Source organism: Doryrhamphus excisus, chromosome 2 (assembly GCF_030265055.1).
Source record: "Doryrhamphus excisus isolate RoL2022-K1 chromosome 2, RoL_Dexc_1.0, whole genome shotgun sequence".
In the NCBI taxonomy this organism is placed as follows: Eukaryota; Metazoa; Chordata; class Actinopteri; order Syngnathiformes; family Syngnathidae; genus Doryrhamphus; species Doryrhamphus excisus.
This window is the reverse complement of record NC_080467.1, coordinates 6,279,307-6,307,303: the sequence shown is the minus strand read 5'-3', so window position 1 is coordinate 6,307,303 and position 27,997 is coordinate 6,279,307. Positions and strand designations below refer to the sequence as shown.

General features: G+C 47.3%; 4 protein-coding genes across 5 annotated transcripts; 1 reads left to right on the top strand and 3 right to left on the bottom strand.

The window, feature by feature from the left end:
• Nucleotides 1–29: 29 nt before the first annotated feature.
• On the top strand, nucleotides 30–14,974 carry gins1 (GINS complex subunit 1 (Psf1 homolog)). Of its 2 annotated transcripts, XM_058059397.1 has the most exons (9): nucleotides 30–287; nucleotides 2,263–2,344; nucleotides 12,666–12,742; nucleotides 13,888–13,952; nucleotides 14,020–14,118; nucleotides 14,186–14,276; nucleotides 14,344–14,460; nucleotides 14,547–14,621; nucleotides 14,692–14,974. In XM_058059397.1, exons 2-9 carry the CDS (start codon nucleotides 2,290–2,292, stop codon nucleotides 14,758–14,760), a joined length of 648 nt encoding a protein of 215 aa, XP_057915380.1. In that variant the 5' UTR covers nucleotides 30–287; nucleotides 2,263–2,289; the 3' UTR covers nucleotides 14,761–14,974. The 2 variants fall into 2 exon arrangements, with proteins under 2 accessions (XP_057915380.1, XP_057915388.1); XM_058059405.1 differs by lacking the exons at nucleotides 30–287; nucleotides 2,263–2,344 and adding an exon at nucleotides 9,427–10,506.
• abhd12 (abhydrolase domain containing 12, lysophospholipase) lies at nucleotides 2,608–10,483 on the bottom strand. The gene is made up of 13 exons (XM_058059299.1): nucleotides 10,198–10,483; nucleotides 9,581–9,702; nucleotides 9,384–9,489; nucleotides 6,198–6,317; nucleotides 6,094–6,124; nucleotides 5,953–5,998; nucleotides 5,756–5,885; nucleotides 5,651–5,688; nucleotides 5,470–5,549; nucleotides 3,267–3,349; nucleotides 3,089–3,167; nucleotides 2,885–3,012; nucleotides 2,608–2,808 (listed from the first exon to the last, which is right to left on the bottom strand). Exons 1-13 carry the CDS (start codon nucleotides 10,335–10,337, stop codon nucleotides 2,772–2,774), a joined length of 1,140 nt encoding a protein of 379 aa, XP_057915282.1. The 5' UTR covers nucleotides 10,338–10,483; the 3' UTR covers nucleotides 2,608–2,771.
• On the bottom strand, nucleotides 13,620–27,952 carry ninl (ninein-like). Its single transcript, XM_058059180.1, has 29 exons — nucleotides 27,793–27,952; nucleotides 26,276–26,475; nucleotides 25,601–25,697; nucleotides 25,339–25,529; nucleotides 22,874–22,940; nucleotides 22,663–22,784; nucleotides 21,400–21,576; nucleotides 21,161–21,297; nucleotides 20,944–21,084; nucleotides 20,706–20,880; nucleotides 20,522–20,632; nucleotides 20,268–20,354; nucleotides 20,000–20,153; nucleotides 19,631–19,696; nucleotides 18,866–18,957; nucleotides 18,720–18,800; nucleotides 18,527–18,654; nucleotides 18,323–18,460; nucleotides 16,965–17,069; nucleotides 16,831–16,900; nucleotides 16,617–16,763; nucleotides 16,454–16,549; nucleotides 16,256–16,330; nucleotides 16,046–16,192; nucleotides 15,878–15,958; nucleotides 15,727–15,813; nucleotides 15,486–15,650; nucleotides 15,290–15,403; nucleotides 13,620–15,220 (listed from the first exon to the last, which is right to left on the bottom strand). The coding sequence occupies exons 2-29, from the start codon at nucleotides 26,459–26,461 to the stop codon at nucleotides 15,029–15,031; spliced, it is 3,429 nt and encodes a 1,142-aa protein (XP_057915163.1). The 5' UTR covers nucleotides 26,462–26,475; nucleotides 27,793–27,952; the 3' UTR covers nucleotides 13,620–15,028.
• LOC131108440 (myosin-10-like) lies at nucleotides 17,114–18,312 on the bottom strand. Its single transcript, XM_058059388.1, has one exon. The coding sequence runs from the start codon at nucleotides 17,957–17,959 to the stop codon at nucleotides 17,225–17,227; it is 735 nt and encodes a 244-aa protein (XP_057915371.1). The 5' UTR covers nucleotides 17,960–18,312; the 3' UTR covers nucleotides 17,114–17,224.
• Nucleotides 27,953–27,997: the final 45 nt, after the last annotated feature.

Here is a 27,997-nt window from a genome sequence, read left to right as displayed (position 1 = left end):
GTACACGGAAGTCATACTAACGCGTGACGTCATCAGTAAATATGTTTTAAAACAACTTTATTCGCTCACCGGAGAGCGAGGAACAGCGTGACATTCACAAAGCCAAACAATTGACAACCCGGAAGTGATTCGTCATCCACTTCCGTATTATCCCCTACGCGGGTTTTGGTCGCCATGATGGTGAGCAGACTCCAGAAGCATTCCATTGTAAACATGTCCTCGGCACACTTGCTCAGCCTAGTCCAAAAGACCGGGTTTACAATTTTTCAAGTTCCCCAAAAACAAAGGTATGTGTGATTTTTTTAAAAAAAATCTAGACTTATAAAACTTTATCACGTGTGTAAATAAACAGGACAGTGGAGCAGACATAGTGGGTATTCTGCGTCGCTAACCCACTAAACTCGCTAACTTGGCGATTTTGCCGGTAGTTATGGTGACATTTCAACCCCCTTTGACAACATATTGTCCCAAAAGTGACTAGCGACAAGTCTGGCGACTTTTCTGGGGTCCTTAGGGATATTTTGGGGCTCAAAGTGACAGCACTGATTTATTATTCTAGCTACACCCTACCAGTCTTTTCATTTCATTGCACAACTTTGACATTTTAACATTTCTATATTTAAGAAATAGATACATTGGAGCAAAAATACGAATTATTGGAACATAACATTAGATTGGTAAACTCATACACAAATGAAGCCAATCATAGAAAGGGTATTTAAGGCGGCCAGTGGCAAGTTGCATCTTCTATGAAGAGTAGCACCATGGTAGCCTCAAAACAACTGTCACGTGACTTGAGAGCAAAGATTGTTCAACATCATGGTCTAGGGCAGGGGTCGGGAACCTTTTTGGCTAAGAGAGCCATGAAGGCCAGATATTTTAAAATGTATAATGTATAAAATGTAATATCAAAATGTATATCAATGTATATTAAACATTGAATGCAATAAAATGTGTGCATTTTTATGTAAGACCAACAGTTTTAAATATATAATGGGCTCTAATTACGTAGACCAGGCACACAACCCACGCCAATGGGGTGTGGCCAGCACACTTTCATGAGCAGCGCAGTGTCCAATAATAAATCAAATACTTGTTGCCATTAATGCAACTTCTGCTGCTGCATGGTTTTGCACCGTACTCCATACACATATTTCATTCTTTTGGCCATCTTCGTCAGAAGGCTTGGTTCTGCAGCTTTAGCTAGGTGACTATTTGACTAAAGGAGGAAAGTTTGCATTTACATGTTGACATCTCAATGACCGAGGTAGACTACCGCATTACCCAGTAATAATCGAGTTTTGGTGTTTGACCTGGAAAATATCATCAGGAAAGATGGATATGGTCGGCCGTATTGCAGTAGAAAAGAGATGGACGGATTAAAATGCATAAGAAAGTTGTTGATTATTTTTAACAGTCATTTCTGTGATGTTTACTTTAAAATGTTAGCAAAAATAATTTTTTATTGTGGTAAGAAACGCTTGAGAGCCAGATCAAAAGAGCCCTACCTGGCTCCCGAGCCATAGGTTCCCTACCTCTGGTCTAGGGGAAGGATCCAAAGCTAGCTCAGAGATTTCAGTTGTCAGGTTCCACTCTGAGGAGAGGAATGCAGAGGAATAAGTACGACGTTGTGGAATGGCCATCTCAGTCCCCTAAATATTATTATACTACTATGTAGAGTTGACAGCATATAACATAACTTCATTTAATAGAGCACTACAACAAGATTAGTGTGAGATTTCGGAAGAATATTTCAACATGATTAGTATGTGTTATAGACGGTTTCATAGAAGCAGTGTTACTATGTAGAGTTCAGAAGTGTTTTGGGATTCAGTAATCGTGTAAGTAAATCATTCAAGTGCCTCAAAATAAATAGTTATTAACTATAAACTATGACTACAAATCATCTATCCAGTGAGTAATTACATGTATAGCCCATGAGAAATAATGCAGTATTCACCAGCAATGGAAAAAAAGGCGCCTCTGTTTTAGCGAGTCGAAGGTCATGCAAGGGTATCATATCAGCCAAGACCAGCAACACAGCCTTGGTACTGTTGGGGGTCCTGTTCAGGACCGACGTCAGCATAGATGCTGTGTAAACCAAGTGTCCCTTTGGGCCCCGGTAGGGTGAGGAAATGCTACCCTGTCTGTACAAGACAGGGTCTGTCATGGCTACGAATAAACACTTTCACTTTTAGTTGGTCATTTCCAAGGAAATCAATATAGTCCAAAAAAATGACTTTTTTTTTTTGTCTCTCCCAGGAAGACTGTCCTCACCAGACAAGGCCCATGTGTCCCAGGAACGGGAGGACCAAAGAACAACATCCCAACTTCCCAGAGCCAGGTTTTTGTACTTTTAATGTTGTACTTTTGCTGGATATTATCTCGGGTAAAATATACCCGACGTTAGTGATGGTGTGGCTAATTTGAACATTGGTTTTCTAGCCTTCCAGTAGTCTGAGTTGTTTAGTCTTGTATTAAGTTATTTCTAGTTCTATTTCACTGATCGTGCAGTGACCGCAAAATGGCGCTAGGTGGCAGTGCAGCACCGAGTCTAAATTGTGTAAAGCCGCAAAAAAAAAAAGGTTGGGGGACTCAACGGCAAGGCAAAGTTAAAACAAGAAATGTTTAATTTATATTCAAGTTGTAACAGTCTAACACAAGCAAACATTGACGGAAGAAAATAAAGTAAAAAGATGCTAAAGGGATTCTTGACTCTTGGTGGGCGTGGCTAGGGTGCCAATGCAAGCAAGCAACATGTGCGCGTGCGGTCACTGTGCGTTGGGATGAGCCGTGCCGAGGAAATCGCTGCAACACACAAAAATAGACATAAGTCAAACAGGAAGTGACGGAGATGGTGGCCAAGTGGTGGTTCGGGTCCTACCTGAGGATGTGAGGCAGCTGGGGGCTCCTGTAGATGAACTTGTGCTTGTAGGCCAGCGACGAGGAGAACGGAACAAACTGGACCCTGTGACCGCTCAGGCTCTTGGATTGGGCCGCCATATTGTATAGCTGCGCGACAATCGGCGAACATGTGACCTGAGCTCATCTAATCGGCTGTCAGTGACGCCCCACCAGCCCCGCCTACCTTCTTGCCAAGGTGGAACGGAACCACGGCGTCGTCCTCGGCGTGCAGGATCAACACGGGACAGGAGATGTGATTGACGCTGCACACAAACACACACAGCTGTACTTCCTCTCATATCCACTTGAGGCCGCTGCTCCCTCTGAGCCTATGACATCTTGGAAGGTCAAAGGCAACTCACTTGTCATCGCTGGCGAAGCGGATGTTGTTGGCGCTGATGGTGTCCAGGAAGAACCAATCAAAGCCAGGCAGGTGTCTGTACACCTGAAAGAGCAACAAAGGTGATTTGGCGTGCAGGATGTCAGGGATTTATGACTTCTTACCAAGAAAACCAAACATTCAAAATACCTTCCACAACTGACCATTTAAAAAAAAAACGCTCCAATGAGGCAAGCGAATCAAGCGCTCCTTTTGCCTCCAGCCTGTGACATTAGCGCCCTGTCATAACGCCCTGAGCTCCCTTACAAACATTGACAGCGCATTGACAGCACTGCGGCATTTGAAAAGTGAGACGTCCGTGGCCTCACACCGACTGCTCTGAGCGTGCCCGAATACAGTGCACCTTGCTGGGCTACAGCAGGTGGCTCATCCCCTCTATACTCTGGTTCTCCTGGTAGTAGTGATGTGGTGGTAGTAATGTCATCATATTACAATGTAGTAATATCATCATATTGGATGAGTACAGTTTGTCAAATCCTCATTTGCTCCTGTCCTTCTCAGGTGTGTCGAAATTCATGTAAATGTCAAAAGTAGATATAAAAACATAGGGTTGTCAAAACGGTGGTGACTCATTTATTTAATTAATTACAGTCAATTTGATAGCATAATTAACGCATGCGCAACAGAGCAAGCAGACCTCGGTTCCGACGGGTATGTCGTCATAGCACAGTGGAGCGTCCTCAGTTCCAGAGCCTGACACTGTTTTAGAACTTGACATTAACACACACCGCAGTACAATGTATACTGTATGTATCGCCATCCCGCGTCTCTACTGCTTTTCTGTCACATTCTCCGTACAAGAACGCCAGATGCATTCAGGCACTGTCACGATCTGCAAGTTAGCCTATGTGACAGTTTAGTTAGTTTCCGCTTCTATGCCTTAGTTCCTATTTTATGCTCTTATTTTGGTAACATTTCCTGTTTTGTCTGCCTGCTTTGCTTTTCCCTTTTCACTCGCACCTGTTGCTATTTGTGTTCCCCTCCTATTGAGTTCAGGTGCGTGCACCCTAGTTTGTTGTCGCTCCCCACGCTACTCCAACCATCTTCGCTCGTGTCCTGCTGCTGTATATCAGCCATTTCTATTAATAGACTTTTTATCTGCACTTGGGTCTCCTGCTCCCTGCGTACTGGGGTCGTGTCACAATGCCAAAGCCAAGACGTAACAGGCACACCCCTAACATCACAAAAACGGCTTAATAACCCGCACATGTATGTAAACAAGCAAAACATGAATTGGATATTCTTATCGCTCACTTCCTAAATCTTAAGCAGTTGAGTGAGATTCAAGCGTACGGCTTCTTTCGCGGCACCATGGCTGCCTGCAGTGACACAGAAGTTCACTGTGCTCTGGATGGCAGGAAAGGACAACCCAAGACAACATACGGTGCGTGTAGCACGAGTGGTCAAAGCACCGCTATGGTGATGGGGGGGGGGGGGGGGGGGGGGGGGCGCGGAAATGTCGAAACGCAGCAGGAAAAATACACTTCTAATGAAGGGGGAGGTGGAGTTGTGTTCAAGACCCACTGTAAATGATGATGATGATGTTGATAGCTGCGTTGGGTGAGAGATAAGAGTAGATGAGCTAAATGGTGGAGACAGGGACCTGACCATTTATGGACATTAGGGGGGTGAATATACTCCCATCACTAACTTTGGGTCCAACTGATGATTTTCTCTCCTTTACAGTATGCCTTCATCGCTAACTATTTTCAACATACAACCATTTCAAATACTATTATCAAATTATTTTAAATGATCATTTGAAGTATGCTGAAATGACTTGAAACTATGTGATCCCTGTTCACTGATCATTGCTCATAATAGCAGTTTAAAGTGGGAAATGTTCTACTACTATCCAAGAGACTAAGGATTAGACTCATGGATTTTAGCTTGATGGGCATAGTCAGTTCATTTGGAGCTCTTAATACATAATTATATATATCAGCATTTATCTTTATATCAAAAAATACAGTAAAATTGGCACATTTCAGAATTAGTTAATGGTGATTAATTTGTTCAAAAAAAATGTGATTAACCTGATTAAAAAATTTAATCAGACATAAAAAAGTAATCAGTACCATATCGGTCTCGTTGGTAACGGTCTGAAAAAGCAATTAGATAAGGTGGTTATGTGACTTCCTGCCATCAGCAGATGGGGGCGTTACCATAGAGAAGGGGTGACTGCGGGCCTCCTCACGTATGTTGGTGAACGGGCTCTCCAGGATCAAAGCGTCAGGAGGACTTCCTGGAAGAAGATGGGTCTTCTTAGGTGTGGCGTGACCACAGCATGTGTGTGTGTGTGTGATTGTGTGTGTGTGTGATTGTGTGTGTGTATGTGTGTGTTACCTCTGTCACACAGCCGTCTAACCAAGTTTGTGGCCACCCTACAAAAAAAAAACATGTAAACATAGTGGGCTCCAGACAGCGTGTTGCGTTCAAGTGCAGTATTACCCAGTGCCCAGCGAGTGTCCCCAAATGTATAGTGGCCGTTTGTTCCGCCTCTCTTTCAGCCAATCATACATGAAGAGGGCGTCTGATGTCATTCCGATCTCCGAGGGCGACCCGTCTGAATCCCCCCAGCCTACACACACACACACACACGTGGTCAATATGAAGGTGTAGATGCGTTGATAAAGTGTGTCTCTCACCCCGGTAATCAAACGTCACCACGTGATAGCCTAACGAACTGAGGACCTGAAAGAAGACAGGTGGTATGATTCAGGTACGCCGACGCCCCCTTGCTGGGTCAGCTGTCACCTCATGTGAGGAGGTGAAAGGTCAGGTGTTACCTTGTACAGCTGAACTCTGTGGTCGCCTCCTCTGCGCACACACAGTCATGAAAACAAGATGGCCAACAGTTGGTTGTGTGTGTGTTTGCATGTGAGCTAGTCACCTGGTCCCTGCGTTTCCATGGAGATAGAGGATGGCTGGGTGGGCGGAGCCAAGCGTGGAGTCAAACCAGTCTCCCGGTTTGTCCTCAGCGTCTCGCCACATGTCAGCAGGAACTGTGTGCCTGACACACACACAGTGTTGTTTAATACAGGGTGTCCCTCAAGGCTGGACATACTCAACAATGACTTCAAAATACACACCATAATACTTAATATATGGAATATATACATGTGCACTACTTTGCGCTTTTTCGGAAATTAATAATTGGGGGCTGCACGGCGGTCGAGTGGTTAGCGCGCAGACCTCACAGGTCTCAATTCACAGGGTTCACAGGGTTCAATTCCACAGGGTTCAATTCCACCCTCGGCCATCTCTCTGTGTGGAGTTTGCATGTTCGCCCCGTGCGCGCGTGGGTTTTCTTCGGATACTCCAGTTTCTTCCCACATTCGAAAAAACATGCTAGGTTAATTGGCGACTCCAAATTGTCCATAGGTATGAATGTGAGTGTGAATGGTTGTTTGTCTATACAGTGAAGAAAATAAGTATTTGAACACCCTGCTATTTTGCTATTTCTCCCACTTAGAAATCATGGAGGGGTCTGAAATTTTCATCGTAGGTGCATGTCCACTGTGAGAGAGATAAACTAAAAAGAAAAATCCAGAAATCACAATGCATGATTTTTTTAACAATTTATTTGTGTGATACAGCTGCTAATAAGTATTTGAACACCTGAGAAAATGAATGTTAATATTTGGTACAGTAGCCTTTGTTTGCTATTACAGAGGTCAAACGTTTCCTGTAGTTTTTCACCAGGTTTGCACACACTGCAGGAGGGATCTTGGCCCACTCCTCCACACAGATCTTCTCTAGATCAGTCAGGTTTCTGGGCTGTCGCTGAGAAACACGGAGTTTGAGCTCCCTCCAAAGATTTTCGATTGGGTTCAGGTCTGGAGACTGGCTGGGCCATGCTAGAACCTTGATATGCTTCTTACGGAGCCACTCCTTGGTTTTCCTGGCTGTGTGCTTCGGGTCGTTGTCGTGTTGGAAGACCCAGCCACGACCCATCTTCAATGCTCTGACAGAGGGAAGGAGGTTGTTCCCCAAAATCTCACAATACACGGCCCCAGTCATCCTCTCTTTAATGCAGTGCACTCGTCCTGTCCCATGTGCAGAAAAACACCCCCAAAGCATGATGCTACCACCCCCATGCTTCACAGTAGGGATGGTGTTCTTCGGATTGTACTCTTCATTCTTCTTCCTCCAAACACGCTTATTGGAATTATGACCAAAAAGTTCTATTTTGGTCTCATCTGACCATAAAACTTTCTCCCATGACTCCTCTGTATCATCCAAATGGTCATATGCAAACTTAGGACGGGCCTTGACATGTGCTGGTTTAAGCAGGGGAACCTTTCGTGCCATGCATGATTTCACATCATGACGTCTTAGTGTATTACCTACAGTAACCTTGGAAACGGTGGTCCCAGCTCTTTTCAGGTCATTGACCAAGTCCTGTCGTGTAGTTCTGGGCTGATTCCTCACCTTTCTTAGAATCATTGAGACCCCACGAGGTGATATCTTGCATGGGGCTCCACTCCGATTGAGATTGACCGTCATGTTTAGCTTCTTCCATTTTCTAATGATAGCTCCAACAGTGGACCTTTTTTCACCAAGCTGCTTGGTAATTGCTCCGTAGCCCTTTCCAGCCTTGTGGAGGTGTACAATTTTGTCTCTGGTGTCTTTGGACAGCTCTTTGGTCTTCGCCATGTTACAAGTTAAAGTCTTACTGATTGTATGGGGTGGACAGGTGTCTTTATGCAGCTAACGACCTCAAACAGGTGCATCTGATTCAGGATGATACATGGAGTGCAGGTGGACTTCTAATGGGCAGACTAACAGGTCTTTCAGGGTCAGAATTCTAGATGATACACAGGTGTTCAAATACTTATTTGCAGCTGTATCACACAAATAAATTGTTAAAAAATCATGCATTGTGATTTCTGGATTTTTCTTTTTAGTTTATCTCTCTCACAGTGGACATGCACCTACGATGAAAATTTCAGACCCCTCCATGATTTCTAAGTGGGAGAAATAGCAAAATAGCAGGGTGTTCAAATACTTATTTTCTTCACTGTATGTGCCCTGTGATTGGCTGGCCACCAGTCCAGGGTGTACCCCGCCTCTCGCCAGAAGACAGCTGGGATAGGCTCCAGCACCCCCACTCTGGTCTACTAATAGTCAAAACATACAGAAATACGTGTTGGGTAGTATTCTGGCCACTAGGCGGCAGGAATGACAAAAAATTGAGACATTATCCTACATTTGAAGGTATTACCTTAAAACTGCATGAAGTCATGAATTCAGCCATGGCATGTACGACATGATAGTGTGTGTGTGTGTGTGTGTGTGTGGGGGGGGGGGGCGTTCTCCTCCCATGCCATGTGGAAGTGGTAAATTTTGGCTTCTTAAAGGGGGCCTATTATGCTCATTTTCCGACCCTTTGTAGTGAGTTGTGGACTCCTGTAGAGCAGCTACACACAATAACCAGCACAGAAAACTTTCTAGATCTTCCAGAATATGCACCTATTCCAGCTGTCTTTATGTGGATTTGTGCTTTCTCACACACTTATTTTTCAATCTCACTGAAACAATACCATAACATTGATGTTTTTCTCTCCATGTTAGCTTGTGATGACTGGTGTGGTAAATGGTTAGTTGGACAGAGCGTATGTGGCCAACAGCCATGCCCATAAGGAAGCATGCTCCACTGTGACATCACAAAGGAACAGTTTTGCAACACCTTCTGAAACAGAGCGTTTTGAGCCATCTCGAACTTTTTTCAGGGCTCACTTCCGAATGGGCAAACATCATGATCTGAAACGTTGGCATGGTTTAACACCAGAATCCAACATTCTAACTACATGTATAGGTCAGAGAAGTGGAAAAGCATCATAGGTCCCCTTTAAGTTGCAATGTGGTGTAAACAATGATTAATAGGACTGGAAAGGGGACTATAGGGGTGTTATTTCAGGTCTACAGGGCTCTAATAATGTTAAGAACTGTAGGTTTGAAAGTATTCAATTAATTGACATTGGCTCCTATATGGTGGAAATTCATTAAACACGGTCTGGGAACCAATTAAGCGATATAAACGAGGGTCCCATCTGGTGGTGACATGATGACTGACCACACTCCGATCTTGAGTCCCCCTTCAGGCTCCAGGTAGAAGTTGTGTGTGTAATTCAGTCCCACGTCTGAAGGTCGTTTCAGGTCCACAAAGAAGGGAATCTTCACTAAGATGGAGAGGGGGTGGGGTCAAAGGTCACATTTTCACCACCACCACAACTTTCAGGATGTCACCATCACGACAGTCACGTGACTCACCAAAGTTGAGGAAGATGAGTTTGGCCTGGATGGACGGACATAGCTTGACGATGAAGGGGATGCAGATGTAGACCACCAGCAGCCACGATGCCACCCTCCTCAACTTGGACATCACACCCATCCTTGACGGCGGCGAAAGACGAGAACGTCACGGAATGTTCCGGAATGAAAGCCGCCACACAACAATGTCATCGAGATCAAAGTTGAAGAGGGTCATCACATGACCACCAAGAGAGGAAGTATCTTGTCAGGCGGGAGCTTAGTGGCGTCACGGACACCCGGCTGACTAGAATAGAAGAGCTTAGACTCAAAGAGGACTTTGAGGACTAGTGGGCTTGTCGCAGTCCAGAACACCAAGCCAGTCCAGGCTGGATGCCCTGCTGAGCACTTCACTTCCAAACAGGAAGTGACACAAGGAGAAGACACAGCAGGTCCAACCAGTCAGACGACAAAGTTGAAACAGGTCCAGCCAGGTCCAGGCGCAGCTTGGATTAAAATTGACAACAGTCAGCTCTGATTGCTGTTACGCTCTCAACTACGACCTTGACGCGGTAATACGAGCTTTACGAGTACAAATAAAAACTCCAACATAACGTGATAGATTCAAAGCGTCTGACCTCCTGAAAGGCTTCATGCTGTGCTGCCGATCGGGCCCACCAAGCCCATCAACCCCCTCAGAGCCTGTCTGCCTCACATCCGCCTCGACTGGGCTCTCTCTCTCGTGGTCCGCAGTCGTCGACGTTTTCCGCTTCCGCATTGCTAAAAGACCACCATCAAACGTCTCCGAGTGGAAAGCGACCGGCGAGGTGGCGCTGCGGACTGGTCGCCGCCGGCTGACGGAGCTTCATAAAGCCGGGGGAGCGTGCTGCCGAGTCCCCCGCTGAGGACCGCAGCGAGCGACTGATCAGCAGCCAATCAGAACCCAGGTTACAGCCATGTGACCGCACCGTGCTGCATCCACTGTCCCGAGGGAGCGTCAGAGCAACCGCGATTACCACACAACCACCAAGGCTGTGACGATGCCTTCAGGATCGTTCCGTTTATTTTAATATCAAACAATGAAAACGAACCAGAAACTATTTTACTAGCTAAATAAGCAGCAGATATTTGCTCTATAAATATCACAAATCAATAACTTATGCATGCTGCCGGTGCCTTTCCACTGAAAGTGATACCATGTACTCATGTTCCAGTGTAAGATACACCACAGCTAATCATTACAACACACGAGCTGCGTAAAGCAACACAAGAACACAACAACAACTCAATTGTTTTTGCAGAGGAGGAAGGTAGACATACTGTGTGTCCAGGAGACCAGGTTGAAAGGTATCAAGGCTAGAAGTTTAGGAGCAAGGTTCAAGTTGTTCTATCATAGTGAAGATGGGAAGAAAAATGGAGTATGATGAGTTGGTTAATAATGTCCTGGAGGTAAAAAAAAAAAAGAGTGTCAGATAGCGTGATGAGTCTGAAGCTAGAACTTGAAGGTGTGTTGTTCAATGTTGTTAGTGGGTATACCCCACAAGTAGGATGGGAGTTGGAGGAAAAACTGAAATTGTGTCTGGACCTTGATGAAGTGATGCATAGGATCAGGAACGAGTTGTCATTGGGGCAGACTTGAATGCACATGTTGGTGCAGGAAATACAGATGAAGAAGAGGTGATGGGCAGGTTTGGTATTCAGGAGAGGAACCAGAAGGACAGATGGTGGTTGACCCTGCCAAGGTTGGCTGTAGTGAATACTTTCTTCCAGAAGAGAGAGGAACATAGGGTGACCTATAAGAGTGCCACTGAGGAAAAGACAGGAAGCAGAACTGGAAGTAGCAGAGATGCGGTTCTCATTGGGAGTGACCAGGATGGATAGGATTAGGAACGAGTTGTCATTGGGGCAGACTTGAATGGACATGTTTGTGCAGGAAAGAGATGAAGAAGAGGTGATGGGCAGGTTTAGTATTCAGGAGAGGAACGCAGAAGGACCGATGGTGGTTGACATTGCCAAGGTTGACTGTAGTGAATACTTTCTTCCAGAAGAGAGAGGAACATAGGGTGACCTTTAAGAGTGCCACTGAGGAAAAGACATGAAGCAGAACTGGAAGTAGCAGAGATGAGGTTCTCATTGGGAGTGACCAGGATGGATAGGATCAGGAAGGAGTACATCAGAGGGACATTACATGTTAAAGGTCTTGGAGATAAAGCCAGAGAGGCCTGACTGAGATGGTTGGGACATGTCCAGAGGAGAGATAGTGAATATATTGGTAGGATGCTGCCAGGTAGGAGGCGTAGAGGAAGACCAAAGAGGAGGTTTATGGATGTCGTGAAGGAGGACATGAGGGTAGTTTGTGTTATAGAGACAGATGCGGAAGTCAGGGTTGGATGGTGGAGATTGGTTTGCTGTGGTGACCCGTGATGGGAAAAGCCCAAAGAGAAAGAAGAAGCCTGACTTACATTACTGCTAGTAAGTCCGAGTCAGTGCCTAACCTGTGATTGGCGGTACACCAGTGCATAGTTGGCATTCTGCTTAGCAGGCCCATTTTTAATAGAAACAACTACTTACTGCACAGCCTGTATGCTATGTTATGTTCTCTTATATTATATCACAACATTAAGATTCAGTCCGACATGTTACATAGTCATGTTTTTAAAAGTACTTAAATGCTTTACATTGTCAAGATTTACATACTGTTTTGTAGTTGCTCAGTTGCCATGGCGACGAAGCTTCAGTCAAACTGTTAGCATGGTCCGCACTGTTAGCACTGAGGCTCTTAAAGCGACAGCTAAGCTAAATAATAAGTCCTTCATGGTGGTTGTCAAGTACAAGTTCGCCAGCAGCCACGAATCTGGTTTGTTTCTATCAAATAACGTATTTTTCACGAATGACGAGAAAAAATGTATCCTCGTCGGATAGTGTTTGTACACATTAATACGAAAGCGCTGAGGGTGAAGCAGACCTTAAGTTTGTCTTAAAGCGGGCACCGTAACATCATGTGGTCACAACACAGGAAGTCGCCCTTGGCGCCAAAGTCAAGCGTCCTCTTCCTTTTCTTCCTGAGTTAATTTGTTCTCATTTTTGGACCGCTGTTTGTTATTAGGGATGTTCTGTGAGAAAGCCGTCGAGTTGATCCGAGAACTTCAGCGGATGAACGACGGCCAACTTCCTGCATTTAATGTGAGTAACAAAGTATTTTGAAGATACTGACGATCGTCGACGAAGTTTGACGCTTACGTGCAGAATTCTTAGTCAAGGTGTATTTTAAAGGAAGAGTGTCATTGTTGACAACTACAACCCCAAACGTTGGTAAAAGCTCAAAGCATTAATTGATTTTAATAATAATACATTGAGTATTTTTGTTCTTACTGCATAGAAAACCCGTTGCCATTAATACAGCCCTTTAAACATGAAATCACATCCCCATAGTAGTAATGTTGCAAAATGTATTAGTCAAGTCTAATTAAAGCTATCCGATAAAGCATGGCTCCACTTCTCTACCCTAAATATTGAATAAGTTAGAGCAGATTTTATACCGGAAAATACTGCCTTTGCTTTAACACAGAGTCAAGGCAAAAGCTACAAAATATATAATACCATAGGCTGTTTTAAAGGTCAACCGACAAGAAATGTACATTGTTTTTGATATCTTTCATGGGTATGCCTCACACGTAAATAAGACGTTTTTATGTTTATAAAAAATGTAACTGTTTATATTAGGTTAAAAAAATATTTTTCTTGCTCAATTTGTCAATTTTGACAACTCTTTTTAAATGACAATTTAAAAGAAATATTTTGAAAACTATTTTTATAATGTAAAATATTTTAACATTAAATATATATTTAAATATTGAGTAAAAAATCATACAAAAATAATCTTTGCTAAATGCATTTCATTTTATCAGAAGTTATGTTTCACTGTCAATTACAGTGTAACATTTTTTATTACGAATATTCTAACTTTTTTAATATAGTAATATTTAAAATTGTGTACATAAAGTGCATCCGGAAATTATTCAGAGCCCTTTGCCCCTTTTTTTATGTCACAGCTTTATTCCAAAATTGATTCAATACAGTTTTTTCTCCAAAATTCTACACACTACATCCCATAGTGACAATGTGAAAATATTTGTTTAAAATTATGATTTTTTTTTTACCTATAATTTTGTTTGATGGTGAACAACTAAAGTGAAAATTATATGAAATAATGAACAATAGGTCTGCATTAGAGTGTAAAGCAGTTGGACTCGTGCGCCACATGATTGGTTATTGTTGGGCTGCCATGGACGTATTTGATGTCAAAGGTGGAAAATGATTTTGTGCAGGAGGATGGCGTCCGCCAGGTGCTGCAGGAGATGGAGGCTCTGTACGACCACAACCAGAGCGACGTGTACGTGCCCCTCACTCCCCCCCGACCCCCACAATGTGTGATTGATCAGGTGATCTTAATCTCCTAGGAATGAGACCAAAAGTGACCACCGGGCAGATTTGATTCCCTCCATCAGGCTACGTCACTGCTGCCTGCTGCGGAACCAGCGCTGCGTCACAGCCTACCTGTAAGCAACATGCACACGTTCGCCTCCGTGGACACTCTCGGGTCACGTGACACCCCTCTCTCCTCAGGTACGACCGCTTGCTGAGGATCCGGGCCCTGCGTTGGGAGTACGGCAGCGTGCTTCCCGCTAATGTGCGCTTCCACATGAGTGCCGAGGAGGTGAGTGCCACTTCCTGTGTGAGCGTTTGCCGTTGCTGTACTTGAGCGTCATGTCGATTGTGTGCAGCTGCAGTGGTTCGCGTGCTACAAGAAGTCTCTGGCAGCCTTCATGCGCTCTTTGGGAGGCGGCGGCGGGCTGGACATCACTCAGGACATGAAGCCTCCGAAGAGTCTTTACATCGAGGTGAAGCACTTGTCCTTCTTTGTTCTTCTTGAGATAACGGCGCCAAGATTCACGGCCATTAATCGAGTTGGTAACTTTTCATACAGGTAAGGTGTGTGAAGGACCACGGTGAGCTGGAGATCGACGACGGCACCGTGATCCTCCTGAAGAAGAACAGTCAGGTCAGCCCTTCTTCAAAAGGCTCTTCTAGCTTCTCCGACAGGAAATAACACAGCCTGGTTCTGTCCACAGCACTTCCTGCCGCGATGGAAATGCGAGCACCTGATACGGCAAGGTGTCCTGGAGCACGTGGTGTCCTGAAGACTTCTTCTTTTTCAGAAAGAATGCTCACAGTGTCGTGAATGAGCTTAGCATTCGAATAGGCAAACGGCATAGACTGCTAAAAAGATCATTTAATGGGACATAATTACCATTACCATAATTCCAGGTGAGTGTCAGAGCTGGTTGCAGCACTAGGAGGTGTCACTCTGACTATCACCAGGACCCAAACAGACCAGTCTCAAGTTGACATTAAAACATATCAAATTGACATAACACTGTTTCTAGAAGATGGCATGTTCTTAAGCAGCTACGTGGCGAGGGACGCTGGCACGATCTCCCTCAGCAGCTTGTTGAGGGCGCCGACCTTCTCCTCCAGCTGGAAGTTCTTCTTCTCTACGCTTTTCTGATGCTGCTCGCTGACCTGCAGCGCCTTCATGAGCTGCGAGTTCTCCACATACAGATCCTTCAGCATCACGCTGGACTTGACGTTCTTGGCCATCTGTTCACAAGAGCCCACGGAAGTCAGGAGGTTCCAGGAGCTGCAACGAGGACCTGCAAGAAGACTGACCTGCTCTTTAAGCTGCTGGACTTTCTCCTGCAGGACCGTGCGCACGCCCTTCAGTTTGCTCTCCAGCTCCTCCGTCCTGAGCTGCAGGGCCGCCATAGCTTTCTCGTACTGCTCCTGAAGGCAACACGCACAAGCGGCCGTGTTCATAAACAGTGATTTTAGTGCTAGTCTGTTAGGATGTTGCTAAGCTAGCCACCTGCTTCAGGCTGACGTGGGAGGAGCTGTGCTCTGCTTGAAGCTTAAGCTCCTCCTCCAGCCGATGAGTCCGCCTCTGCTCCTCCCGCAGCTGAGCCAGCAGCTGCTCCGCCCGCTCCCTATGCCCCGCCCCCTCCTGCTGCACGAGACCAAGCGCAGCATCCGCCTACATGGAGATAGAGTCAGATGCAGTGGACCATGCAACCATGATTGTGACGATGATGATGAAGACGTGCCCTCACCTGACCCTCAGCCTGCGTCTTGGCAAGCTTCATCTGCTTCAGTTGGCTCTTCAAGCTCTGCTGGTCCTGGATCAGCTGCTGTACAGTCTGTGGAATATGGACAATGATTATGATGACCTTTCACCCCTTCTACTGTAGACTTCATGACGACCTGCTGCTGGAGGTGCTGCCTCTGCTTCTCTTGCTGCTCCTCCTCCATCAGCTTCCTGGCACCAGCCTCCGCCTCCTCGGTCTGCTCAGCGCCATCAGAGGCAACAACAGAATGAGGGGGCGTCGTGCCTTAATGGGCGGCAACAACTAATCACAGCACGCTTCTCACCTTTCTTTGAGCATCTTGCAGCTTCCGGTGCAGGGCGGAGACTTCCTGGGCGTGGCCAAGGTTCTCCTGAGTGACAACGTGGAGCTGAGAGCGAAGGCGCTCCGCCTCTTCCTGCAAGGAGAGCGCCTCCTGCTGGAGCTTATTCACCTGAACAGGAAGGAAACATTAAACGCAAGTGACAACATGCACATGCGACGTGTTTTTCAGTACCTTCATGCTAAGCTCCGCCTCCATCTTCTGTTGCTCGTCAGCTGCCACTCTAAGCTCCGCCTCCAGCTGCGACAGCTGAGATCCCAAAGAAGGTTGGGAGAAGTTGTAGCGCGTTACATCATCATATTGGACTTCATGTGCTGTGACAGTTGAGAGGCCACGGCCACACCAAGCGGCGATGTCACAGGCTCCTCCTACCTTGTGCCTGCAGGAGCTAAGCTCCTCCTCCAGCTGTAGTCTCTTATGCCTCCATGCTGACTGCTGCTGCTCGGCCTCTTCTTGCACATGCCGCATCTGAGAGCAAAGGGAACGCCGAGTCATTCATTGGTCTCAAACCTTTATTTTGAAATATCCCTCTCACCATGGCTCCGCCCTCTTCCTGTTGCTTGGAGACGACGGCGAGGCGCTCCTGCTCGGCACGAAGACGCATGCTCAGCTCGCCATTGTCATTGCTCAGCTGCAAGTTCCTGCTGCTCAGACTCAGAACTTCCTGTCGGTAGCCCGAGTTCTGCCGCCGTCACAAGAGGTCAGAGGTCAGAGTTTCGGGCTGTCTGGAGCATGGCGTCTGTTCTCACCTCCTCATGCAACCGTGCTGCCTCCTGCCTGCTCCGCTCGTCTTTGTGCTGCATCTCCTCCAACTTGGACCTGAGGACCATGTGGTCAGGCTGGTGGGGGTCAGAGGTCATGTGAAGGTGAGGGTGACGCTCACCTCTTGCTGGCGACGTCGTCCTCCAGCTTCTCAACTTCCTGCTGCAGGACGCTCACACGCTCATGCAGGGCGCTGTTATCCGAGACGACTTCTTCGAGGCGCGTCCTGCAGACACACGCGTGTCATTTCCATGTACAAAGTGTGTGCTTAGTAGAAAATGGCGGAAAGCAAGCCCATGCGAGGTCATTGGGTTAGTGATGGCGTTAGAGTCGGTCCATCAGCAACTTCTACCTTCGTGATCACATGACCGCGGCAGTTAGTCATCGGAGCATTTCGGCGGCCCGTGGAGGGTTAGACGCGGACCTTGGAGCTGCGGTCTCATGCTCCACAAACCTTTGTGGGCTGGCCGGGTCCATCACCTGCTCCAGGACCAGGACCAAGTGCTCCATCTCAGTCAGCTGCTGCCTCATCTTCTTCTTCTCCTGCTCAAAGGCATCCTCAGCCGTCCTCAGTTGGGTCTGGGAGTCCAGCACGGCCAACTGCAGCTGCAGGTTCTGGCCTCTGACCAGGACCAGCTCCCCGGTCTTGGACTCCAGTTGCTCGCTCAGCTGCTCAACGACACTGGATTTGAGATCATCTTGCCTGTCTGGGAGCAGGTCAGACTGGACCCTGGAAGTGAGACTTTGCAGAGCGGACATCTCCTCCTCCATCTGTACGATCTGAGTGGAGAGCTGCTCGGCCATGCGGCTGTAGACATGCTTCTCCTGGCTCAAACGGACCACCTCTTCCTGAAGCTGCAGGACTTGGGTCTGTTCCCGCTTCAGAGCTTCCTGCAGACAGTCCACCTGCGTGGCTTGCTCCTTCAGATCTCGGATCAACCTGGAGTGGTCCGTCTTCACAGAGTCCACTACCTCCTCCTCCTCCTGCTGCTGCTGCTGGAGGACGTTTTCATCCACAGAAACCGCTGAAATGTTCTCTTCCAGCTCACGGCACCTCTGGCCACAGACCCGGAGCTCCTCCTCCAACTGACCACAGCGACCATGGAACGCCCCCATGCTGTCCTCAGACTGGCTGAGCTGCAGCCTGCAGGTCTGCACCTCCCCCTGCAGACTGCAGACCTGCTCCCTCAGGAGACGCTCCTCTGGTCCCCTCTGGACTCTCTGTCGCTGGCGCTCCAGGTGGAGCTGGTGGAGGAGGCGACGCTGACCCTCGGCGTGATGTAGCTTCACGTGGGAGAGCTGAAGCTCCGCCTCCTCCCTGCTTGCAACGGCACACTTCCTGTTACGCACTTCCTGAACACTAAGAGCTCATCTTCTGCTCTTACGAGGTGCTCATGCCTTTTTGTAAACATGTGTCATATGACCTGTGATATAACCAATGAACAAGCAGGTCAACGCAACAATGATGATATCACCCACCTGACCCGCAACACTTCCTGGTCCATCTTCAGCTTTAGCTCCGCCTCCAGCTGGTCCTTTTCAGCACTCAGCCTCTGGACCAGGTTTCCAATCTCTCTGGCAAAGTTCTGCTCCAAGTCGGCCCGCTCCCGTTGCACCCTGGGAAGAAAAGTCACAACCTGGCTGTGAGCTGCACACAAAACGGTGACGACAGCGCTTCCTCACCTGCGCTCCTGCTCAGAAGACCATCCTCCGTGTTGGATCTGGTTCTGCAGTTTGTCCAGCGCTTCCTTCAGCTGCCGGGCTTGCTGCTCCGCCTCCATCTTCTGCTCCTCCAGCTCGTTGATCTCCAGCTGCGGCATCACAGGAAAAGTCACGTGACATGTCACATGACAAGGCGGGCTTGTGTGGCGTTCACCTTAAAGGCCTGAGCGATGTCCTTCCGTTCCACCTCCATGCTCTGCCTTATCCTGTCCAGAGTGCGCTCATAGTAGTTGACCTGCGGAGGAGTGAGAAGAGAGCAAGTCGTCCCGTCTCCTTGTGGTGTGAGTATTATTTTGGTACCTGCGTCTCCAGCTGGATGTTGAGTTGCTGCACTTCCTGGTTGTGTTTGTGCTTCAGTTGCTCCACAGCAAGTTCAGTGTGAATACTGACGCCTGCCAAGCAAAAGGAACACAGTCAAGTGTGAATTCTTGAGCAGAATAGGACCGATGGGAGCCATGTTGCCATGCACTCCTTCAAAAGGGGATTTTTCACTCCCATCATGTCAACGTTTCATGCGTGTAGCTTGAAGGTTCTTGAGGTCACGTTGTTAGCTGGGACTTTTATTGTGAGAGTTTCACGCTGGTAAAACAGTGACTAGTGTATCTACAGACAGCAGGGGGCGCTCATCCGTTCATTACTTAGTGAATTAAATGTTCTTTCAGCCTGCTAAAAACTAAAAAGTAGGTGTGCACCATAATTATCAGGCCGACATCATACTAATAACATTAAAAACTTTATACTCTGGTTCTCTTGACCTCCATATTAGCTGTTCGGAGCATGTGTCCGAACACAGTGCACCTTGCTGGGCCACAGCATGTGGCTCCCTCCACCTCTATACTCTGGTTCTCCTGGTAGTAGTGATGTGCTAGTAGTAATGTCGTGACATTGGATTTGGACAAATCTATCAAATCAATCAACAATAATTTGTTCCAGTCCTTACCTCCAGGTGTGCACAAACTATAGTTACATCTGATAATACATAAATGATAATCAGTTATTGTATCATATCCACCTTTAGAATCAGAAAGTTATTGGTATCTGTTTGGAAAGCACATACAAACTCACTCGTATCGACTGGATCCATTTTGGACCGCAGAGGTGGAGACGATCGACGCTTCATCTCAGAATCGTCTGGAGAGAAAATAAACAGAAAATGAAAACAAACATTGCTGATTAAGACAACAACTGAAGCACTCACCGGCAGACATGATCAACTCTGACATTGTGTGTGTGTGTGTGTGTGTGTCTCCTGTCCGACAGGCTCAGCAGGAACCTGGCATCCTTTGTTGGATTTCAAGCCAACCTTTCAAAGTGTGACAGCAGTGCAGAGGACAACCCAAGCTGAGAATCATGACGTGGCGCCACCTGCTGTCAGGTTTGTTTCTAGTATCCTGAGGATGAGGATGAAGGTAAACAATGAAAAGGTGACCTCACCAGAGTCTGACTCGCTGGCACAGAGCGGTTCGTTCCAGCTCAGTGTGGCGGCAGGCGTCTTGAGTGCGGCGGTGCGTCCGGACTTCCTGTCACTCCTTTGACCTTTAATCAGCTCCAGCTCGGAGCTCAGCTCGTCATTTTTGTCCTGTAGCTCCTGAGCAGGTCACAACCACCTTTCAGTCGGCTCTTTGAATGAACTCGTCATCATGGAAATGCGACCCGATGCCAGGACTGCGGCTGAGGTGTGAAAATAAAGAAGTCCTCTTACTCTGCACCGTTGCTCGTACTCCTTGATGAGCTCACACAGTCGCTCTTCAGGGTTCGGCCCTGCGCCCCCAGCCTCAAAGCTGCCCAACTGTCAATCAAACCCAAAAGAGAGTAGTTGGAATTAGAAGTCATCCATCGGTGGCCAGCAGGAAGCTCCTCATCAATCTTTCATCGCTGACCAGTCACCTGACACCAGCACACATTCACCCGAGTGGCCGTCTTTGTCCAGCAGATGGCGGCAACTGGTCGTGTTACCTTGTCCTGCAGCAGCTGCTCCAAGTCTCTCTGCAGGCGCCCCGCTGAGCCTTCCACTTCAGTCAGTCTGCTCTTGACGTCAGCAAGCTCCTCCTCCAGACGTCGGTTCTCCTAAAACACAACAGCACATGGAGTGAACTGTGCCGCCGGAAGGACGGACGGGCGCCGTGTGACCTGCACGCACCTGTGTGGCACTGTCGAGCTCTTCCTGTAGCCCCGCCTCCTGCACCTTCAGCAGGCGTAGCTGTTCACGCAGAAGGCCGCATTCTCGCTCCAGCTGCTGCAGCATGGCATCGCTCTCCTGCTCCGTTTGACTCCGCAGCGCCGCCAGCCTGTCACGGAAGTCCTGCTCCAGGTCTCTGCCAATCACAGAGCTGCTTGTTAGCGTCACAAAAAAAAAGAAAAAAAAAGTTGTGCATCACCTGATCCTGCTCTGGTTGAGCGTCTCCATGCTGGCATGGCGGTCATCCGCCTCCCGGACCAGCTGCAGGTTCCTGCTGTCAACCAGGTCCAGGTCGGCCTTCGCCTTGTCCCGCTCCTTGCACGCCTGCTCCGCCGCCCCCCTGCAATCACGCAACAAAGACCCCATCCATTGTCCTTGTGGCCATCAGAGTAGAAGAGTTCAGACTAGATCCCTACTGCAAGTGCTGGATCTCATTCTTGTAGGAGATGAGCGCCGCCTGGTGGATGCCGTTACCGCTGACCAGCAGCTCGTTATCCAGCGCCAACGTCAGCTCGGCCAGACTCAGACGCTCCTCCAGAGAGAAGTCCAACATCTGCAACCAGGACCAACACTTGAAAATATTCCAACCTCGTGAAATATTCATACCCGTTCAAGAACTCAAGACAAAACCCAGAGCAAAGACCACGGATCTGACCTGCAGGATGTCCCGGCTGTTCCGGATGCCCTCCTCTGTCCAGAGGGTGACCACTCGCTCGGGGCTGGCGCATCCTGAGCCGTCGTCCAGCTGGCTGAGGACTCTGGGACCCAGCGTGGCCGTCAGCAGGGATGGCGAGGTGGAGCGTGGCGGGCGGCCCTCAAAGGCCTCCTGAGGCTGCATGTGGAGCACAGCACAGCGTCAGCCGAGGCCAGAAGCAGACTCGTAATGGCGCCCGGTTTAATCTGGATTAGTCAAACCGTGGGACACCACGTGGCAGACTAAGAACTTTGTCCCATCAAACAGCAGGTCACCTGACCCGAGGGTACTAGCCTAACATGGAGGCTAAATGTCTCCATGACGCACGTCACCTGAGCGGAGAAAGAGCCCGTCCTCGCTGTCCTGGCCCACGTTAAAAAAACGCAGCCCGCCATCAAATCGGACCTGCACAACATTGTGACGTCTGTTTGAGCACGTTCACCTGCAGCACATGGCCAAGCCCCGCCCACCTGATTGGCCAAGTGACTGACAGCTGCTGGCTAATCACCTGATTGGATGCTCCCACATTTCCATCATCGAGCCACATGGAAGTAGGAGGGGCGATGGCGAGGTAGGAGCAGCTAGTTGGAACAGTTCCATTATTCATTCATTCATTTTCTATCGCTTTTTCCTCATGAGGGTCGCAGGGGGTGCTGGATCCTATCCCAGCTGTCTTTGGGCGAGAGGCGGGGTACACCCTGGACTGGTCGCCAGCCAATCACAGGGCACATGGAAGTAGGAGGGGCGATGGCGAGGTAAGAGCAGCTAGTTTGAACAGTTCCATTATTTTTTGTAAAATGAGTAAAGCCGCACGGCGGTCTAGTGGTTAGCGGCGCAGACCTCACAGCTACGAGACCAGGGTTCAATTCCACCCTCTGCCATCTCTGTGTGGAGTTTGCATGTTCTCCCCGTGTATGCGTGGGTTTTCTCCGGGTACTCCGGTTTCCTCCCACATTCCAAAAACATGCTAGGTTAATTGGCCACTCCAAATTGTCCATAGGTATGAATGTGAGTGTGAATGGTTGTTTGTCTATATGTGCCCTGTGATTGGCTGGCCACCAGTCCAGGGTATACCCCGCCTCTGGCCCGAAGACAGCTGGGATAGGCTCCAGCATCCCCCGCGACCCTTGTGAGGATAAGCGGTAGAAAATGAATGAATGAATGAATGAGTAAAGCCCTTTGAAGCTAGTTTGGGGAGAAACATGCTTTCATCGTGTGTCTCACCATGAGACGTAGAGGTGTTGAGCAGGACACGGGGCCGGAGCAGCGCAGGGCATTCCGGAATTCTCTAAGACCAACTCCGTGCTCCAATTCCTGGCCCGCCGGCGTCAGCGGCTCCTCCTGTCCTGAAGCCGCAGCGCAAGACAACACGTTAGCAGGCAAACTCTGCGGGTGGCGCTGTTCCTCACATCACTACTCCTGTTGTCCCGTGTACCTTTAGACTGAAAGGGTGTCTGGGTGACATCCTTGGGACTTCCTGGCTCGTCATCAGACTTCAGGCTCTGCAAAGACAACACATCAATCACGCCGTGTGCGTCCGCCTGTTGGACGGACGCTGGAATCACAGTGTGGATGCTTTGTGTCCCTGTCAGGACAAGTTTGCCTTTGACATGAGGGTGCTCAGCCGCATCACATGGCTGCTGTGTGTGTGTGTGTGTGTCACGCCAAAGAGCTTAGCATAAAACAAGCAGCAGCTGTGGCATCTGTGGGAAAAAAGATGCCCCGAGGCATTTAAGTCAAGTTAAGTTAAGTCATCAAGTTATTTGCTACAACATTATATAGAACATATTCCATACTGGGGACATGACCTTGCATCCAGGGAAGGAATTTAAACAAGCTTTCTCCTCAGGGTGGTGTCTGAGCAGAGATGGTTCCTGACAAACAGGAAGTTATGTGTACAGCCCCTCCATAGCGGTTCATTGGTTCCAATTTCCGCGGTATTCAATGTTCATTCATTCATTCATTTTCTACCGCTGGGAGCCTATCCCAGCTGTCTTCGGGCGAGAGGCGGGGTACACCCTGGACTGGTGGCCAGCCAATCACAGGGCACATATAGACAAACAACCATTCACACTCACATTCATACCTATGGACAATTTGGAGTGGCCAATTAACCTAGCATGTTTTTGGAATGTGGGAGGAAACCGGAGTACCCGGAGAAAAGCCACGCATGCACGGGGAGAACATGCAAACTCCACACAGAGATGGCCAAGGGTGGAATTGAACCCTGTTCTCCTAGCTGTGAGGTCTGCGCACTAACCACTCGACAATGTTAACATGTTCATAAACGGTTTGACTTTCTAAAAGGGTTTTTTAACATCATTATAGTCCTGTACACATACAATAACACTTCTACAGTCACCTTAACACTCCTTTTCGTCATTGTTTACACTCGAGCCCAGCTAGCAAGCTAACCACTTAGCCTCTAATTTATTTCTTCTAAACGTAGGAAGCCAAAAACGCACCACTCCTACACGGGAAGGGAGGAGGACTTTTTTCACTCTACCATGCGGGACATGCCACGGCTGACTTCATGCAGTGTGTGGATCGATACTGGAATATCGATACTTCCGATACCAGCTCTTCAACAAGGTTGAAAGGATGACCGAGCTATTGTCATATTACCATTCTTAATAACATTGACTGAAATAGTTTTATTATTTTACTCATTTGCTTTTTTTTTATTATTTAAAATACCATTTCAGCTGCACGGCAGTCGAGTGGTTAGCGTGCAGACCTCACAGCTAGGAGACAAGGGCTCAATCCCACCCTCGGCCATCTCTGTGTGGAGTTTGCATGTTCTCCCCGTGCCTGCGTGGGTTTTCTCCGGGTACTCCGGTTTCCTCCCACATTCCAAAAACATGCTAGGTTAATTGGCCACTCCAAATTGTCCATAGGTATGAATGTGAGTGTGAATGGTTGTTTGTCTATATGTGCCCTGTGATTGGCTGGCCACCAGTCCAGGGTGTACCCCGCCTCTCGCCCGAAGACAGCTGGGATAGGCTCCAGCACCCCCGCGACCCTCGTGAGGATAAGTGGTAGAAAATGAATGAATGAAAATACCATTTCAAATATTTTATATTATTTTGTCCTGTTTTTCTGTTGTTGTATATTACCTTGGCTATACTGTAAATAACCTCAATATCAATAAGTAATTAATTATTTGTTTGTTTCAATGATGATTTAGGTTAATAATAAATTTAACTATTCAGCTTTTTAAATTACTTTAGGTGATTTGCACAGTAAAGTATCAGTATTGGATCAGTATCGATACCAACCAGAATTGTACTCGGTATCAGAAATGAACTCAGTGGTACCACACATCATTAGCCAATGTAAGGTGAGGTAATGTCCCAATGTTTAGTGCCATTACCACCACCTGGTGGCACCAATACATGGTGACTAATAATCGACCCTAGTCTACCGCCACACAGCCATCATTTATTCATTAGTCGAAAAACTGCCATATAGCGAGGGAGCGATAATCGAAGGCTGATATGGCGAGGACGGCTGTACTGTTATTCCCTCCATAGCCGACGCACCACGGACACCTTGGCTTCCACAACATTGCAAGCCTGAATGCTAATGACGAAGAATCAAAAGAGGGAAGGACCCAAATGGATCTGATCTGGTAGCACAAATCCAAGCCAAAAAGATCAGAAGGGCCGTCCTTGGCAGTGAAGGCCAAAGGGATCAGCAGCGTTTCTAAAAGAGGAATAGTGCCAGGAAAAAAAGCTGGAATGCAACAACGTAGAAGGAGGCAGGCAGACATCTCGGATCTGAACCAGCAGCTGCCAGCAGTCACATTCCTCATGATCCCACTTCCTGAACAAAGCCCCACAACTCCCAACAGCACCCCCACCCCCAGCAGGTACTGAATGTCAGAGCGTGTTTCCCTACCTCCACGCTGTCCAGAGACGTAGATCGGCGTACTTTAGGCCTGCGGACACCAGATGGTGACGAGTTCACGGTATGGGCATCGGACAGTGGCGACGCATCCGAGTGACATCTCAACGCAACGTCTGGCCGCGAGCGTCGACCGTAACGCTTTTCACCCTTCACAAACTTTGGCTTCACCTCTTCTGGGACAACTACAAAGGCACACACTATCAACAAACATGACCCAAACGCTAATTAGCGTTCATCTGGTCCGGCCCCATACCTGGCTCCAGGTAGCTGCTGTCGTCCTCCGACGTGCTGACGTCCAGGGAGCGGGACAGGATGTCCACAAAGTTGTCTTTAAACTCCTCAAAGTTGACCTGCATGGCAACAGTACAGGTGACGTCAATTTCATTTATTTGTAAATTTGTAATGTATTTTGAGATGTCCTTTTTAAATGTACATGCACCCCTGGAGGTAAGAAGGACTGTTGATTTGTCCTCATCAAGTATGATGACATCACTACTAGAGTATCACTACTACCAGGAGAACCAGAGTATAGAGGGGAGCTACTCGCTTGCTGTGACCCAGCAAGGTGCATTGTATTCGGGCACTTGCTCCGAGCAGCCGCAATGACGCCACGGAGGTCTCTGGCAAACCTTTGGAACTTTTCAGATGTCGCGGTGCTGGTGTTACAGGTGGGTGCACTCGATGGGTCCCCCCCCCCCACGTGAAACTTTTCTAAATTAGATGTCTTCCTCACAAAGCAAATGTTTGTTTACAAGTGAGCTAAGGGGAAGTTCCGACTTGATTTGCTCACAAAATGCTGAGTCTGAGTTTTTGTGTCTTGATGTCAAATTATCTACACCCCTCCTTGGCAACCCAAACACCTCAGGTAGATTGCAGCCCTGTGGGAAACTCTGCCTTTCATCCACTAGGGGCTGACAGTGAGACTCACCCTGGCGTAGGTGCCTCCTCCTCCCAGCAGCGAGTCCAACAGCAGCGGCAGGTGAGCGTCCAGCTGCAACTTCCTGCACAGCGCCGTCACCTCCTCTCGGTCCAGGAAGCCCGTGGATGTCGTGTCGCAGCTGTCAAACTCAGCCTTCAGCTGAGCGACGTAGTGGCTTGGCTCCGCCTCCTCCATCCCAACGCATCACGCTGCCACACCATGAGGTACAAAAGAGCGTGTGTGTGATAACATGAGATTATAGGGGATGATCCAACATGAGATTATTACGCAACAGATGTCATTTGCTGTCAAACACTCTCCCAATATGTCCATCCATCTTTTCTTTTCACTCTCATCTCTCATCTGCTGTAAACACTGAAATACCAACTTGGCATCAGAATCAAGTACCACAATCAATATTACATAACTGTCTTTTAAAACTAATGTACCAACCCCCTCCCAATATTTTTAAAAAAGAAACTACCATGAGAAACTACCACTAATAAAAAGTAACCTTATAAGAAACAACCACTGCAAGGTTAAGAAAATAAACCTTAGCCATCATAACAAACCACTTTACCAATCATCACTTCTTCATAAACCAACATCATAATAATATATCATTACTCCATCACAGCAAACTACTACCACTAAGTAATACTAATAGTAGTACTGTTAGCAATAACAATAATAAAAGACCACAAATAAATCATACTAATCATAGTCATGACAACAAACTAGCACTAATAAATAATGGTCATAATAACAAATAGTTATAATAACACACTAGCACTAATAAATAATGGTCATAATAACAAATAGTTATGATAACAAACTAGCATTAATAATGGTCATAATAACAAATAGTTATAATAACAAACTAGCACTAATAAATAATGTTCATAATAACAAATAGTTACCATAAAAAACTAGCACTAATAAATAATGGTCATAATAACAAATAGTTATAATGACAAACTAGCACTAATAAATAATGGTAATAATAACAAATAGTTCTAATAGCAAACTAGCACTAATAAATAATGGTCATAAAAACAAATAGTTATGATAACAAACTAGCACTGATAAATAATGGTAATAATAACAAATAGTCACGATAACAAGCTAGCACTATTAAATAATGACAATAATAACAAATAGTTATGACAAACTATCGCTAGGAAATAATAAAATAGCCATGAAAACAAACTTGTACTAATAACAATGACAACAAAATAGCCATAATAATGTAGCACTGATAAATAATAATAATAATAGTCAATACTAAACAATAAACTAGTCAATGATCTGCGTCAGGGGTCTAGCGGGCTGATGATCTCCATGGTAACGAGGCGCGCGTAGCGGGGACAATGGAAAGACAAAAAAAGGTGGACAAATCAACGTGTCTCTTTTGTCCCTCTTGTCTCTTCTCCACATCCACGACTGTTCAGCGACTGTCCCGGTAAGGACTCCAGACGAGGACGGCATAAGTTAGCGGTTAGCTCGTCCATCCCCCAGGCTCTTACCGAAACAAAGTTGCCTTCCTCCGCTTCCCTCCCGAAATAAAAGTTCAGGTTTCGTCCATCGTTCTTGTCCTGCAGCACCAGACAGTCCTCCGTGAGTCCGCAGAGACCCGGAGAGACTTTTAACGGACTACACCAGTACGGACCGACGCACCAATTACACCCCCCCCCCCCAAAGAAAAACTGTGTGCCACTTCCGGTCAGTATC